The 16,339-nt window shown below is 40.5% G+C and overlaps 1 protein-coding gene and 1 long non-coding RNA gene across 2 annotated transcripts in view; both read right to left on the bottom strand.

Annotated features, from left to right (window-relative positions):
* Positions 1-1,398: 1,398 nt before the first annotated feature.
* LOC123575730 lies at positions 1,399-3,139 on the bottom strand. The gene is made up of 2 exons (XR_006700959.1): positions 2,891-3,139; positions 1,399-1,803 (listed from the first exon to the last, which is right to left on the bottom strand). It is a non-coding gene; the product is annotated as an uncharacterized LOC123575730 (long non-coding RNA).
* Positions 3,140-13,087: 9,948 nt separating this feature from the next.
* The window catches only part of ZCWPW2 (zinc finger CW-type and PWWP domain containing 2), an 84,838-nt gene continuing 81,586 nt past the window's right edge, over positions 13,088-16,339 (bottom strand). The window contains 1 exon segment of the mRNA XM_045436402.1: positions 13,088-13,735. Within this exon segment, the coding sequence (XP_045292358.1) occupies positions 13,574-13,735 (162 nt within the window). The 3' untranslated portion in view covers positions 13,088-13,573.

The following is a 16,339-nucleotide window of genomic DNA, read 5'->3' as shown; positions in this document are numbered from 1 at the left end:
AAATCAGTCACCTTTGTATCAAGAGAACAGCAATTGCTGCCATAGGAGAACGTGCAGGAGCTCTTGTTTACGTGATAATTTAAAATGTTAAATGTGAGTTTAAGTTCTGCATTATGCCTCTCAGAGGGGTGTTTACCTATTAAAGATAAACTTGTTTATCTGAGGTGAAATGCAAGATTAAAAAATTCAGATGTCTATGAAATACAAACACAATTTCATTTATTTATGATCACGAACATGCTGTAATCAAAGCAGAACTCATTATTCAGTGATCATTCGATTCATTGTGACATGTGTTTCCTCCAGCAAGAGAGGGAAAGGAGGTGAAACTTGCAGCAGAGAATGACAGAACATTTAGGAAACAGAGTTTTATTTGTTCTTCTGTTGGAAGAGCTAATTACTCATCGATTTGAGACCTAATGTCTTGATGAACATATATTGATTGAGCCTGATTATTTCCTGCAATGTCAGAAACATTCACACATATTTGTGTTACTACCAAAGCTATGTAATTTATTGGTGGGCACTAATGGCTTTAATGAAGTCAGAAAGCTTCAAGTGCAGAAGTAATGAAAGGAAGATTGCAATCAGTGAATTGTCTAATTCTTCATTCCGGCTACAAATATTAGCCTATTTTGACTCATTAGCTGTGTTCCTGTTTATATCATGATTCATTTACATAAAAAGGTCTGTTTAAATTACACCAGTATCTGGTGCCCTGGTCAAATTCAGAAAACCAAGGGAAAGTGGGGTCCGAGCCCCTGAGACAGATTTAAATGTGTAGTTGGACTGGCGAGAAATACAAGCTAACTAGTGAAATCTGCAACAAATGGCGGTCTCAGCCTTAGCCGTGTTGGCCCTGTTGAATGTGCCACATTCTTCCAGTCTCATGGCCTTTGAACTGGCCATTTCCTCTGCCTGGGATGCTCCTTCACAGGTACATGCACAGTTGTCTGCTCAAATGTCTTGACAGACATTTGATATGACATTTGATATCAGACATCATGCCTTCCTGACACCCAATATCAAATATATAAAGTAGCATGCCCATCTTTTATTGTTGTTCTGAGCTTCATATCTTCACTGACTTGGTCCATATTTATATTTTCAATTATTATATGTCTTATCCACCAGCATTTACTTAGTTCTTTTTTGTTTACTGCTTTCCTAGAAGAGTGTCTGGTAGGCATTAAATATTTGTTGATTTGACTAGAAGGTAATTGTGAAGTATTAACATCATTTATTTTGGCTAATATCTCAATATCATGCAGGTCACCATGAGAAATGAAAGATATGATTCTTTTTTTAAAGATGCTTATAATCTATTTGTTGGTAAAAGCCTGTCACACATTATATTAGTTATCCGTTGCTGTATAACAAATTACCCCAGAACATTAGTAACTTCAAACAATGAACATTTATTATCACACACAGTTTCTGTACATCAGGAATTGAGGAGTGCTTAGCTGGGTGTTTCTGGCTCAGAGTGTCTCATGGGGTTGCAGTCAAGATACTGGCCTGGACTGTAGTCATCTGAAGGCTTGACTGGTGCCGGAGCATCACTTCCAGAAGAGCTTAGTCAGGTGGCTGTCAAGTTAGTGCTGATGTTGGCAGAAGGCTTCAGTTCCACCACGTGGACCTCTTTTAAGGCTGATTGAGTGTCCTCATGACGTGCAGTTGACTACTTCTGGATGAGTGATCCAAAAAGAGAATAAAGTGGAACCCACAATGTCTTTTATGACCCAGCCCTGGAGGTCAGAGTCTGTCATGTTTGAGATATTTTGATGGTTACACAGGCGAACCCTGTTCAGTGTGGAAGGAGCCAAACAAGAGTGTGAACACCAGGTGAGAATCGTCTTAGAGACTGGCTACCACACATGAAATAAATAACGGCATATACATGCCCATGTGTAATTAAGTGCTACATGGTAAAAACATTCAAGGTTCAATTAATTTTGAGAATCTAGACTTAAATAATTAGAAAGGCTAAGTTGGATGGCAAATTTAACCCTCATTTGGGCAAGGATGTTTAAACATTTATAAACAATATTTATTAAGGCCTTTTTTCTGTGCTAGGACCACAGATTATGAATAAAGCCCAGACCCTGGGAAGGGAGTACTCATAGTCCATTGTGTGGAAGGTCATAATTTTGGAACAATAATCATTTTGAATGAATTTAAATACATTTTGCAGGGCAAGAATTATCATCCAAAACCAGTTTTTCTCTGGGCACTAAAAATAAAAAGTACAGATACACAAAATAAGCACATATGTGGATGGAAAATAAAAGTCTTCATGTTCTCATTACAAGCAATTTCAATTTAATACAAGAAAGGTGGATTTTAGGAATCATCACCTAAGTAATCTAACATCAAAAACTCACCAATCGTGATTTTAATACACCAGCAGAAGCCATGTGACTACCTTAATAGAAGTATTCAGTGAAAACTGGTCTATTCTCTCAAGCACCTCGATTTCCCTACTCCTCCCAAATTGGAATGTAACTTCCTAGATTTTTAATTTTATCAGCCGACCAAAACGTTTTCCAGACCAATGACTCTGCCCTAGTATTTGTCACAATGATTGACCAAAAGGACATCTAATGTCCAAATCAAGTGACCATTGTTTCTTTTCACATTTGCCCATTACCTGGTTTATTATTCTTATCTCAGTCACCTTTCAGCCTGAGTCTATGGCCTATGTTAATGCTAGTCTTCAGCCTTCTCTAAGGAATTAGAAAAAAAAAACAAAAAAAAAACAAAAACCTACCATCTCATAGTCATTTAGTTGATGTTCTTTAAGACAGAGATTAACCCAACGCACTGTTTTAAGTAACATAAAATTCAAGTAGAAACCAAACCCCAGTCTAGCAGAGAAATAGACACACACCTCTGGTGGAAGATAATAGATGATAGCCACAAAAAGCCTTGCAACTGTGTAGACACTCTGACTTATTAATTCCTCTTCTAGAAAAGAGTTGAAAGAAAAGTAAGGTACACAAAGATAAAATGATAAGGATGTTCATGACAGAGTGGTTTATAATTGTATAGTTAAAAATCTGGAGGGGCACCTGGATGGCTCAGTCAGTTAAGCGTCCGACTTTGGCTCAAGTCATGATCTTGAGGTTTGTGACTTTGAGCCCCATGTCGGGCTCTGTGCTGACTCTCAGAGCCTGGAGCCTGCTTCGGATTCTGCATCTCCCTCTCTCCCTGCACCTCCCCCACTCATGCTCATTTTCTCTCTCTCTCAAAATAATAAACATTAAAAAATTTTTTTAATTAGAAAAAAAGAAAAGAAAATGTGAAAACAAATTAAACATCCATTAAGAGAATATTTTGTGGTATGGATAAAAATACAATGCAATCCTTAAAAATCATGTTGTAGAACAATATCTCATGGCATGGGACTACATTCACAATATATGGTTAAGAGAAAAAGGCTATGGAAATAACTATGTGGTTGTTGCTCCTTATGTGCATTTAAGAGTACATATTTATTTGGAAATAAGATTGTAAGAAATTTTTAAATGTCACCAGTGATTTATCTGTAGTTGGTGGAATTGCAGGTGATTTGGATTTTCTTATTGGAATTTTTTCTTACTCTTGTTCCTCTGCTATCTCCAGGACAACATGCCTGGGCTAGCGTGTTGCAAGATGACAGGTGGTGCATAAAGCAGAGCTGAGTTGCCCCATTTCCCCATCTAAGACTGTTAGCTGGTCCTCGATAGGTAAGTGAGCCCACCTAGTACAAGCCACAGAAGAACCACACCTGAGTAGACCCACAGCTGCCCACAGACAAGTGAGATCACCTGAAAGTAGCCAAATTGGCTGAACTTTTCAGGCTCCCAAGCTAAGAGATGTGCTTTGTTGTTTGCCATTGGCATTTTGTGGTCACCTGCTACCCTGCATCACTGTCGCGATAGATAACAGATAGAGCTAGAGCTTGTCAGGGTTTGGGGAACTGGAATCAAAAAGCAACAACCACCTGAGATTCAGTCCAAAGGTGCTTGAGTATAGAGCTTGTTAGAAAACATTTTTGAACAGGCTAGACCGGCAGAAAGTTCAACATCAATCTAAAAATAGAACTGCTGTTCTCACATGTGCGAGGCACTATGCTATGGTCTGGGTGGGTCACAAGTGGAAGGACATGTAGCCCCTACCTCCTGGAGCTCACAACCGCAATAGCGGGAATTTCTGGACCCAGATGCCGCTCTCAGAGAGTTAGCAGCAATTGTATTAGTACACTACAGCACCAAAGAGCTTCAATTTGCTGAAGTTGGTTAAAAATGCATTAGCTCTTCTCCAACATGATTCTGAAAGCACAGTAAAATCAAAAAGTCTGTTCAGCTGCCCGATGAACTTGAAGTAATGAGGTCTATAAGCTGACTTGAACAGAAGAAAATGATATTAAGCTTTCATGGAGGACAAATGAAAGTATCTACCTGTAACCTTGCTGACAGCCAGAGACCCTTTGCCATTTAAAACTCTGTGGTGCATTATTCCCAGGCAGCTGAGAGTTTAATAAGACTTCGCAGAGACACCTAACCTCCCGGTCCCCGGCTGCCTGCTGGCAACCCTAAGGCACTCACTGTGGAAGCTGACAATCCGAGCTAACATCAGGGCACAGATTTCCTCAGACACAGGGGCACAGGTTGGCATAGCAATGTCTGCCTGCTGCCCCTCCGTGCATGCAAATCGCACAATGGTCTGGTTCCAAGCTGGTCATGGTGCCCAGCACCCTTGGGTGTTTGATCTTGGAGATTGTGGTGGTCACCGCTCTTCATCATTGCACTAACCTGGCTCCCCTGCTGAATGAAGAGCTGCCATTTAGTGTGATATACAAGGCTTTCCTTGAGCAAAGCCCAACCTGCTTGGTCCAGCCTTAACTCCCAATATTCTTCGAATCACACCCTCCACCCCCTGCACTCTGGTTACTCGGCTTAGGTATTTGCTGTTCCTGCTTTTCCCACCTTTGTGCTTTGTTCAGACTGTGACTTTCATCGTCTCCAGCCAGCCCACTCTTCCACCTTCCAATTCTGGCTTTGCTTCACAGGTCTCTCCCCAACTAGACTGTAAAAATAGTAGTGATACTTACATAACATGCAATGTGCCAGGAACTTTGCTAGGCACCTTGCCCATCTTAACTCATTTTATTCTGTTCAACAACTCTAGGAGATGAGTGTTATTACTATTATTATCATCACCATCATCCCAATTCTCAGATGAAGAAAGTGAGGCTAAAGCAAACTGCTCAAAGTCAGAATCAGCTCCACAGGTTTGGAGATCATGTGTGCCTTGTTCACTGTTGTATTACTAGCGCTTCGCATGAAACCTGGCCCATAGTATTGAGTGAAGGAATGAATAAAATGCCACCACGAAGCTGTGTCTGCAGTCAGAATTAATCTTCCTCTCCTCTCCTTTCACAGGTCTACTCCAGTACTTAACACGTAAGTACCTAACACATAACCTCGTAAGGTTGGACCCCCATTTCCAAATAATCTGCACTTTCACACTTCTCTGTACATCCACACCCTAACCCTCCTTTGCTTGGAAGAAGTCAGGCTTTCATAGATCAGGTAGTTTCCAGCTCTGGTGTTGCCTGAGAGCAGCTGCTGCTGAGAGATGAAATTAGGAGTCCATGGGGGAGGTGGAAGAAAGACCGTTGGCGGTAGTTGGAGGCTGTGTGGCCAGTCCTCTACCCTGAAGAAGCACAAGGCTGCTCCCCTCTGCAGTGAAAGGGCTCCAAGAGCTTGCTGGCGCATTTTGAACTCCTCTCCAAGAGGAGTGTCCCTTGCCAACCTCCCCTTCTGTGCCTCCCACACTTTGGCTTCATCACCGAAGCAGGGGAAGTTATGGAGGTCATGGAGGAACAGGGGGCAATGGATTGCAGCCAGGAGACTCAACAGGAAGTGGAGAGCATAAATGATGGTGATCCCATAGAGGACCTGGGGTCTGATCCAATTGTATTGGTAAAAGCACTGAGTCCCCTTAGGTCAAGACCTTATGGGGTTTAAAGATCAGGTGTCATTGTCATTGGCCCTCTCCGCAATTCAAGAGGAACCAAAGCAGGGCTTGAGTGGGGAGCCCTAGTTCTGGCTTAACTCCCTCCATGAATAGCTGTTGGCAGCTGAGGGCTAAAGCTGTCTGTAGACGTCAGACTCCGTAGGGTGGTTTCTCACTTCTGGCAGGGGGCACCTGAGACTAAAGGAATCGTATTAAAGGATTTTGTAATTATTGACTCTCAGCTATCTAGAAAGAGAACTCCCTTCTGCTTTTAGACATTCCATCTTCAAATGCATTTTCTGCTTTGTGGACCACCTATATTTATTTACATTCTTCCATCACTAGATTGTAAGCTCCAGAAGAGAGGAGCATGACCATATTCATATTTCTCTTCTGCCTGCTCCTTTCCCTCTGCAAACTGCAAGAGGCTTGTTGTACAAAATTTTAAATCTATGTAATTTAATTGTATGTCATAATAAGCAAGTGTCATTGCCAAAATAGACTAATTCTGGCCATATATTTTGGTGAGCTTTCTGGCTTTCAAAAGGTCTTTGGAGCCAGGGCCTAAATTCCAACTTGCTGGAGGAGGGCATGCTGAAATACAACCCGTGCTCCCTGTGAAAGGCATCCATACGTTTATTGGAAAGCATCTAAAATGCCACAGAATCTGCCACTACTCATCAATACTGAGACTCCCCCCACCCCTTTTCTTTTTTAATGGAATGAAGAAAACAAGGTGATTTAAAGCCATAGCTAAAATTCAACAGTGAGGGGCGCCTGGGTGGCTCAGTCGATTAAGGGTCCGACTTCAGCTCAGGTCATGATCTTGAGGTTCATGAGTTCAAGCCCTGTGTCGGGCTCTGTGCTGACAGCTCAGAGCCTGGAGCCTGCTTCGGATTCTGTGTCTCCCTCACTCTCTGCCCCTCCCCTGCTCATGCTCTGTCTCTCTCTCTCCTTCAAAAATAAATAAACATTTAAAAAAGTTAAATTTAACAGTGAGATAGATGTCCCTTAAAAGACAGACATTGCTGTTAACACGCCCATCAGAGAGAGGGTCACATGCCGCCAGTGATGGTTTCCAAAACTTAATTTTAAAAAAGAGAAAAAAAAATTCTGATATTGATGACGGTAGATGGAGAGATACAAGAGTAAGACAAGTGATCATTTCAAATGCATAAATTACATTTTATCTCAGTAATAATTAATTGCAGTGTACTTAAGCACATACTCAGTTTCCTTCAGAAAGAATAAATAGAAGATAAAGTTGATTTACGAGCATTTTCACATAAAATCTCATTTATTCCTCACAACAATGCTTTTGTTTAGATAGTTCCATCCTCATTTTACATAGGAGGAAACTAGATGATCATTCCACCACCCACCTAGTAACCAGATCATTAAAGAATATAGACAGTTATAAAGGGAATGGGATCTGAACAAACAGAAATGTACTCAAATTCTGGCCTTTCCATTTATTGGTCATGTGACTTAGGCAAGTTGGTAAAATCTGAACCCCAAACTAGATTTAGCAACTTAAAACCCTTTGATACAATACCAAAAGGGTAAGGAAGACTTGGAAGACTTGAGGAACAGAAAGGGGATGGAAATATATGCACACTTTTTTTTTTTCTTTTTTGGCCAAATGAGATATTTCACCATTATGGGCCTATCTACCTTTTGTAATTATTATAGAGTCTAAAAATACTTAAAAAAGAAGTGACCCACTCTTATGAACCCTTAGTGATATTTTGGTGGTGCTGGTATCCTATTAACTTATAATATCTCTATATATGCTGCCTCCGTGATAAAGCAACCTGAGGCTGGGCAGGGAATGGGCTAAGCCCCATCAGTTGAAGAGCCCATCTGGGCCTGATCCAAAAAAAAAAAGCTGGAAGGGTCACTGGGCAGGCGTTGGGCTAGCACGCTGGGTCCAACCCAGGAGACAGGGCTATTTTGATAGAAGCTCCACCCTAAGGAGAAAACAACCCATGGGTCAGATACAGCTGGAAAGCTGCCACAGCTGGAAAGCTGCCACCACACCCGACCTGTGAAACTGTTGCTGGAACCAAGAAATCAAGTGTATCAGTTGACTACTGCCACAAAAATGCTGTGTAACAAACAACCCCAAAACTCAGTAGCTAAAAACAATAATACTGTATTCTATTCTGGACCTGCAGATCACCTGGGGCAGCTCTGCTTCATTCTGCAAGTCTCTGGGTCTGGGTCTTCTCCCGGGACTTTCATCCTCCCTGAATTAGAGGGCTTGTCGCGGCATGTTCTTTTCAAGACAATGCCAGAGGTACAAGAGGTAAAGAAGAAACACCAAAAGCCTCTTAAGGCCTTGACTATGAATTGGCCCCATCACTTCAGCTCTATTTCATTGATCAAAGCAGGAGGCCAAGTGCAAAGTCACAAGGCCCGGTACTAGTACACTCTGTCTGTGATAGAGCCATGATAATTATACAATGCAGGGAGATACAAAGAACTTGGATCAGGAACTCAATCAATGACTGTCCACCTGCTTGGCTACATTATTCGCATCTCTCCAATATGAAAACAGCCCATCCCCATCAAAGGACACCACAAGTCTCACCCTATCATGTATCAGGCTCAACATTTAGGACTTCATGATTTACATCTGGTCCAGATATGAATTGGACCTATAAACTGAGAAGACAAATCACAGGCCCCATCCCCTTTCCACACCCACACAATATGCATTGGTATAACAGAGACAGGAAAATCACAGTAAACACCTCATTCAAAATGAAGAAACTTGTTCCTTAGTGATTCTGAAATCCTTCTAGGCAAATTAGCCAAGTTTCCCTGCCAAAGGAGGAGGATATGTTTCTTCATCAGACCTTGGTCCTGCTCCCAGGGGAAGGGAAGGTGAGCTGGGGGTGGGGTGGAGTCTGGTAGTGTAGGAGGAAGATCTTTGGTCCATTGTTCTCTACAGCTCCTAGCTCTGTCCTCTGAGACTTCCTTTTCCATCATCTTCCTCATTTGCTTCTGAAGAGGACACTGAAACTTCTACTTCTTTTGGGTGGCTAAGTTTTCCTAGCCTATTTCCTACATAGAAAACTGGGGGCTCAGGGGTCTTTTTTCCCCTCTCATATAGTTTCAGTCTCGTTTAGTTCAGGCTATTAGTACTTAAGGTGGTGTCAGTTTTTCTACAACTTAGTGGGTTTTCTATGTATTTGATTCTAGTCCATTCTATGTGTCAAAACCACAGTTATTTTCAAGACAGGCTTTTCTCTCCAGATTTAATTACTAGCACTTTGGGCATGTCAGGTGGCTGCACTACTATACCTTTAAGCTTTGCAGGAGGTTTAAAAGTCATTTTGTAATAGTTTGTAATGTTATTAGCCACACCCCTGATTGGGTCCTTACCCTGAGGCCATGTTTTCCTGCAAGCCCCCTAGATTTGGTCTTTGTCTCTCTTGCTGTGATTCAACAACCAACCCCTGGACTTGATCACTGTCCCCAGGCTACATTTTAATTTGAGAATCTTTTTCTGGTTGGAGAGGCTGAAGATTAAAAAGTTTTATTTTTTAACCCAGCAACTTCTGGGCTGCTTGCAAACTGTGTTTTATTTTGTTTGGTTCTGAGCATATCTCCTTTCTCATAGTATTTTCCTATATGCATTTAAAAGAAAACAAGTCATTCTTTCAGAATTTTTCTTGGAAACAAGTTTCTCCTCTCTCCCCTACCCTTTCATTTGCTGCTCACTACTCTGCATGCCTATACCATGCAACCACTCAGTGGGTGGGAAAATCCTAATATTTAGATTTGCGTACCTAGAATATCCCACTTGGACCTTAACGTCAAATTTGTCTTTACTAAACAACTCTTTCAGAATTCTACTAAGTGACAGCAAGAGTTGGCTCAGACCTAAAAGAGAACTTAGAATTTTTTAATTGCACTATGTTTAGACCTCTTCTTGGAACCATACAGAGGAAGAAATAATAGAGCAGGATTTGGGTATTTCTATTTTGGATTTTCAAAATCTTACCTGTGTCCCTTGGAATGTCCACAGATGCAAATTCTACTGGTCTGGAAGTATCTGGAACAGAACTATACCAATTCTTAACCCCAATAAGTGGTGGAGTTATGGAATGCCAGCTATTTGGTAGAGGCATTAGGTTATAGAATGGTTTTGTTCCATGAAAAGCAATACACAGTTCACTTCAGTTTTCATGAATAAAAGTTTCCTCCAAAAAGAGCTAACTGCCAATTTTTTCCACAAAGCCTCTAGATAGTTTATGATAGTGCTTAGGTCTATTAGTGGACATATTAACTATCTGTGACTCATCACCCTCCACTGCAGAGCCAGGAAATTCAAGGCTGTAGACACTACAGACTTTTGCAAGTGCAAGGGTGCACTCCTCTCTTTATCCCACTGGTGGCAACAAGTCAAAATACGTAGCCTGTCTCCACTAAAGATAGAGCTAAGCTTCTTACCACTGGAAATACCTGCATAAATCCAGCTTCTGCATGAGGCAAATGGACCAGGACTTCCTAGAATATAGGGCAACAGAGTTGGCTTTGGTGCTTAACTTTCCACAGTCTGTAGATCTAAGTGGGGACTCAGCTTCTGGTGGACCCAGCCCTTCCATAGGTTCATGGAGGCTACAGACTAGCTGGTCAATTCATTGCAAAGAGGATTAGTCAGCCACTCCTCAAACTAGACAAAGAGGAGGTCTTATTCCAACCCAAAGGCTCAGGCAGAAGGTCCTAACATATTGCTTTATAGCTCCCATATCAAACTTGGTATAACTAGTGTGCTTAGAATTTAATCTCCCTTGATGAGCAGATACAATTTCCTTATAATGTCCTCCTCTGGGCCTAGCAGGAGGCCCTAGCTATAGAGGCAGGGTACTGTCCACCTCCAGGCCTGCCCTGGGAGTCAGCAGAGTCAGAGAAGTCTTTGGCCCCAGTCCCCCAGAAGCAGGTGTATTACCTCAGGTTCTGCTGAAAGAAGCACATTTAGGCTTTAGGCTTTAGGCTTTAGGCCTAGGATAACCAGGCAGAGGCAGTCAGAAGAGAAATGCTTTTGAGACAACAATCATGGTCATGACTTGCATAGTTTTCTGTGTGTTAAGATTGCTCTATGCATTTTATGTCTATTCATACATTTCCTTTCACAGCAACTTCTACTCTATAGATGGAAAAAAGCCCTGGCTCAGAGAAGTTAAGTAACTTGCTTCCGGTCTCCCAATGAGTCGTTGGCAGCACCAGGACCTGAAGGCAGGCATTGTGTTTCCACAGTCCCACTGCTATGCCCTGGTGTATGTTGAGCGGCCTGCCCTGAACATGGGGTCTTTACCAGCAGGTAGGGTTTGCCAGCCAGCCAGGCAGGATTCTCAGCCTTGAGGACAGAGATGTTAGTTGACTGCTCCTTCATCCGTTTTCCTGAGCACATTCTATCTGGAAATTTGAAAGGCTATATTCTCACATGGACAGAGGCTCCCCTCTGTCCTCTTCTTGGAAAAGGCCTTTTCCCTACGAGCCTCTTCTTGGAAGGAGATTGAAGTTTCCTCTGCAGACAGAGCCAACCCAAATGTTTGTCCTCAGGACCAATTTGAACTGCCCAAGTGCACAAAGACTTCAGTGGAAATTCCGGACTTCTGCAGCTTAGAACATGGCAGAGATGAATTCAGTCTGGAAATTTCAGTGTCTTACCCATGGACTCTAACTTGGAAGAGCACTGGCTGTTCCACCAACAGGAATTAGCTGCAAGTGATCTAATTAGTCTACCACCTGGGGGCTTAGATCAAACACTCGAATTGTGGGTAAAATCTTTCAAATACAATTGTAGTCATTTTATTGTTGATTCTAAGAAGTAACAGGAAAATGGGATCGATTACTTCTTGAGACATTTTGTAGGCTGTGAATATAAAATCATAGCGGCGAGAGAAAGAGGCAAAGTTTTTCTGAAAGGCTATGGAGTAAATTCTGTTAGAAGAAAACGAGGAAGCCTTGGTTTCCACTGTTTGATACCATTTAGAAGTAAACATGATGCAGTGAGAGAGTAGTCATAGTCACTCTGGCTCATGGCGTGGTTCTGAAAGGCAGGCTCTGTCAAAGCACGAAGAGTTTCGAACCTTTGCTGAACTCACACAGTTTCGCCCCAAACTTGGTATCTGCCCCACGCTTCTCATCTGCACCTATTCTGACCTTCGGTGAACAGCACTGTGAATACAAGAACCCTGAAGTCGACCCCACCTCCCCCCTACTGTCGCATGCCTATTTCCATTCTCAAAATCCTAATAATCCATTCATTGATGTTAATGCAGCTGGAAACCATTCTGCTCTCTCCATATAGCACCACCATATTCAGGTTCGCATAATCCTGCAACTGGATTTCCCAAGCAGCCTCCTAACAAGGAGCCCCGTCTCCAGTGCTCTCTTGCTCACTCCATTGTCTGTGTCGCTGCTGGTGTGATCTTTCTGAAATGTAAAAGGGACTCCACGGTCTAAAACTCTTCACTTGGCCCCTACAGGTACAAGTTCCTTAGCCTGTGTACACAGTGCTACTCATCTGCTGTGGCTACCTTCACACCAGCATGTGGTTACTCCGGCTAATTCAACTAGCAATAGGTCCAAGATGCTGAAAGCTTTCTCTTCTCTCTTCAAGCTTTGTTTTCTGTTTCGATGTGCCTGGAATGCCCTTTCCCTGATCCCATACTCCCAAGAGAGACATGGAGAGAGAGCGAGAGTGGGTACTAGAGATGGATGTGCGTTAGAACACTTATGTGGAAGGACACCCACTGAAACTGCTCATGGGAATCCCTATGGAATGGGGTTTCAGGGAGGCGTTAAGGAGTGGTATTGTAGGATGTACTTTTTGCTTTCCTATAACGCTGAGAATTTTTTTATTGTGAGTATGCTTAACTTAATCTTATATTTTTCACCATGTTTTCCATCCTCACCTTCAGAGATACTGATTTAATAGGGAAGCATCCAGGATTCTGATCTTCCACAGCCTCCCACCTCCACTTAATCAGGTTTTGGAATCATGGTTGAAATGATTATTTCCAGTATAAGGCAACTGACACCTTTGAGAAGAACCCCAACTCTAATATACAATAATTTTTTTATTATTTCCTTTTATTTTATAGTAGCTTAATTCCACTACCAATACACATACTCAATCTCTACTATGCTTGAATTATATGGAAGAATTATAATAGCCTCGACAGCCATCTAAATAGCCACATTTGAATAAAGGGCCTAAATAATCATTGTAAAGCACGTGTTTGCACAGTAAGTTTCATAAACCATTTTAAAATTAAGGCAAACAAGAAAAAAAAATCTACAAATACAAGTATCAGGGTTTCTTAAATGCTAAATTGTTTTTTTAAATCCTAAATCTTAACACTAACTTGAAGACCATTTGATTGGCTCTCAAAACAATGGATATTCTAAAAGCATAAAACAGGAAGTTGTTACAAATAGCAACTTTGGTATAACATATACCTATCTCCCTACATGTTTTCAAGTTTTTGACTTTCGAAAAATATAAACACGTAACTTTTTATAATTAACTTTTGAAAATATCAATAATACCTTAAAATTCAGACATTAGAGCATCTATTTCTTTAAACTTGTTAGTTATATCTTCAATACATTCTCCAGCTTTTAATTTTATCCCATCAATTACAAGACAGTCTTCTTCATAGTGGTTTTCAAATGGACCGCCTGCAGGAACTTCAGGGCTGCATTCAGATAACTGTAAAAATAACCATACAATTCATCAGAACGATATCAAATTTACTGGAACACCGGCTTAATTATTTGAACCAAATGTAAAGTAGTCAGTAACTCCACAAGCCACAGCAGTTACCCAAAGTGTTCTGTTATGCTGGTGGTCAAATAATGATCCCCATGTAGAGTATAATGTACAAGAAATGTGTTCATATAAGAATAACTTATTATTCAGGTCGTATTTCTTTCCCCCAACATTATACATTTTTAGGTTTAATATTACGTGTTGGAAAAACATGATCAGTTTCATTCTATGACTTTTCTATATTTATTTATTTTTATAATTATTATTACAGGGAATACAGCTTAAAACTGTTTTGAGTCACACCTTCTATGCCTATCTTCTCCTAAGCCTCTGCATGACTTACAAATAGCGATAGCTTGATCTAGCTCGGTGGGAAGAGACACAAGTAAAAACAGTGCAGATATACATAAACACATACAAGATTTATAACTTCAAGATTCATTAAAGGTAGAGATAACTTCCATGAAATTAAGAAAAAAAAATACATGTAATTTATACAAGTATTTTCATGTAACATCAAAAACTGTACCTTTTAATACAAATAATTATTCAGCAAACTCTGTTTTATTTGTATATGGCTTATCTAATTTGTGAATTATTCTGGAAGATTTTATAAAAATCTGATATTAATTTCCTCTTCTTGCTTACAAAGTTGGGGCATGAAAACCAGTGTTAATATTAGCTAAGGAAGAGCATAATTAGGAAGGTGACTCTACTGAGGAAAATATTCTCATAAAACATTTCAACGACAGATAGAAACGAATTTTGATTATCCATGTGTGTATGCTTTCTTTTTTATGTTGTCACTCTCGCTCATTGGTATAAATGCTTGAGAGTTATCAACCTCAAACCTGATACATGAAATGAAGAATGAAAACACCATCAAATTTACAACTTTGAAAATAGCTTAACCAAATCTGCTTAGAGAATAAACATGCTTAGCACCTTAAAATTATCAGGTGGCTCTTTTTGGTGTGTTAGCTTATAAGAGGCCACTTTCTCCTACAAATAAAACACAGCTCCAGCGTTAAGCAGTGTTAACTTTGGAAGCCATATTAATTTTCCCTATTAACTTGAATGAATGAATGAATGAAAGAAGAAAGAAAGAAAGAAAGAAAGAAAGAAAGAAAGAAAGAAAGAAAGAAAGAAAGAAAAGAAGCCCTTGTGGTGATCATTTCTTTTCTTTTAAACTGAAAATTGTCCCAGCTTTGATAGTTGGTTTCATTGCTATTTTTCTCATTTAAAAGTGAACAAGGCCCTAAATATACAGAACCTGGTGTGAATGCCAGACTTAACAAAGCTCAGTGTGGAGAACGGCTTATGAACCAGTCTGCAGGAGGCACTCACCTGCCTGCCAGCAAGTTAAGATGGTTAATTTTTATAATTCTTAAGTGGCTTTTGAAAGCATAAAATATTACAAGAATCTAAAACAAAAAGCAAGCTCCTGCCTGGTGATATATTATTAAAACTACGTATTTTACCTTAAGGAATAAAAATCCAAAGTAATTTTCTGTTCTATCAAGTTACTAGTTATAATGGTAAAATAGAAGCCAATTCTGTGGCTGTAAAAGCTCCAGGACATCTCTATAAAAAACCAACCTGGCTGTATTTTTGAGAAGAGAAACTGCAAACACTGAAAACGCGTTGCACAAAACCATATGGTGCTCAAACAAAGCACACATTTGCTGGAAAAGACTAATTGCATATTAATTATATGTCTATAACATATATGTTGCTAATCTACAGATCCTGTTTGACAAAAGGTAAGATCTATAGAAAGAAAAATTTTTTTTTTCAAACAGGAACTCTAATTGGAAAAATGGCATTCACAACGGTACAAATTCAGGCACAAGTTGATATTGCTGGTGCTACTTAAGAAAACTATGGTTTTCAATGTGGTAAGAGTTTTTAGCATTAATTTTATTTCCTTTTGGTGTATTGCTCTCTTTAACTGTAAATCTTGTATATTTTGATTTCCAACTCGGTAAAGGAGGTGTTTACGAATCATCTTTATTCTTGTTGAAGTTCTGAATGAAATCATGCAATTGGGCAGTCTGCCAAAGTGGGTAAACAACCTTGTCCACGTATAAATCCACCTTTTCCAGCATCTGAGAAGAGACAGACTCGGGAATGGGCAGTTGCTCAACAGGAGAATGTGGGAAAAGAGAGGAAGTAAGGAAGTCTCAGCACTTACTCTCTCCAGGACTGCCATTGCCAATTCTCATCTGTAATAACAGCTAACCTTGGGTGTCAGTTACTATGCAAAGTACTTTTCCCGGTTTGCCTTATTTAACCCACAAAGAAATCCTCTTGGGCAAGTGATAAGCAACTGTGCCAAATTACACAAGTCCTCCCTGGCAGGACTGGGCTTAGGACATTGGTATTATATTCCAGAGTAAGAACTCCCAACCAACTCCCAACTCCCAATTCCCAAGTCCAGTGTTCTCTGGACTCCAGGCACAGCATATATCTAAATGAATGAATGAGAGAATGAATGAAACCTTAAGGATACATGACTTCTTGCTGCCATTTTTCTTCCTATCT

Source organism: Leopardus geoffroyi, chromosome C2 (assembly GCF_018350155.1).
Source record: "Leopardus geoffroyi isolate Oge1 chromosome C2, O.geoffroyi_Oge1_pat1.0, whole genome shotgun sequence".
NCBI lineage: Eukaryota > Metazoa > Chordata > Mammalia > Carnivora > Felidae > Leopardus > Leopardus geoffroyi.
The sequence above is the reverse complement of the archived record's forward strand: the minus strand, read 5'-3'. Positions and strand labels throughout refer to the sequence as shown.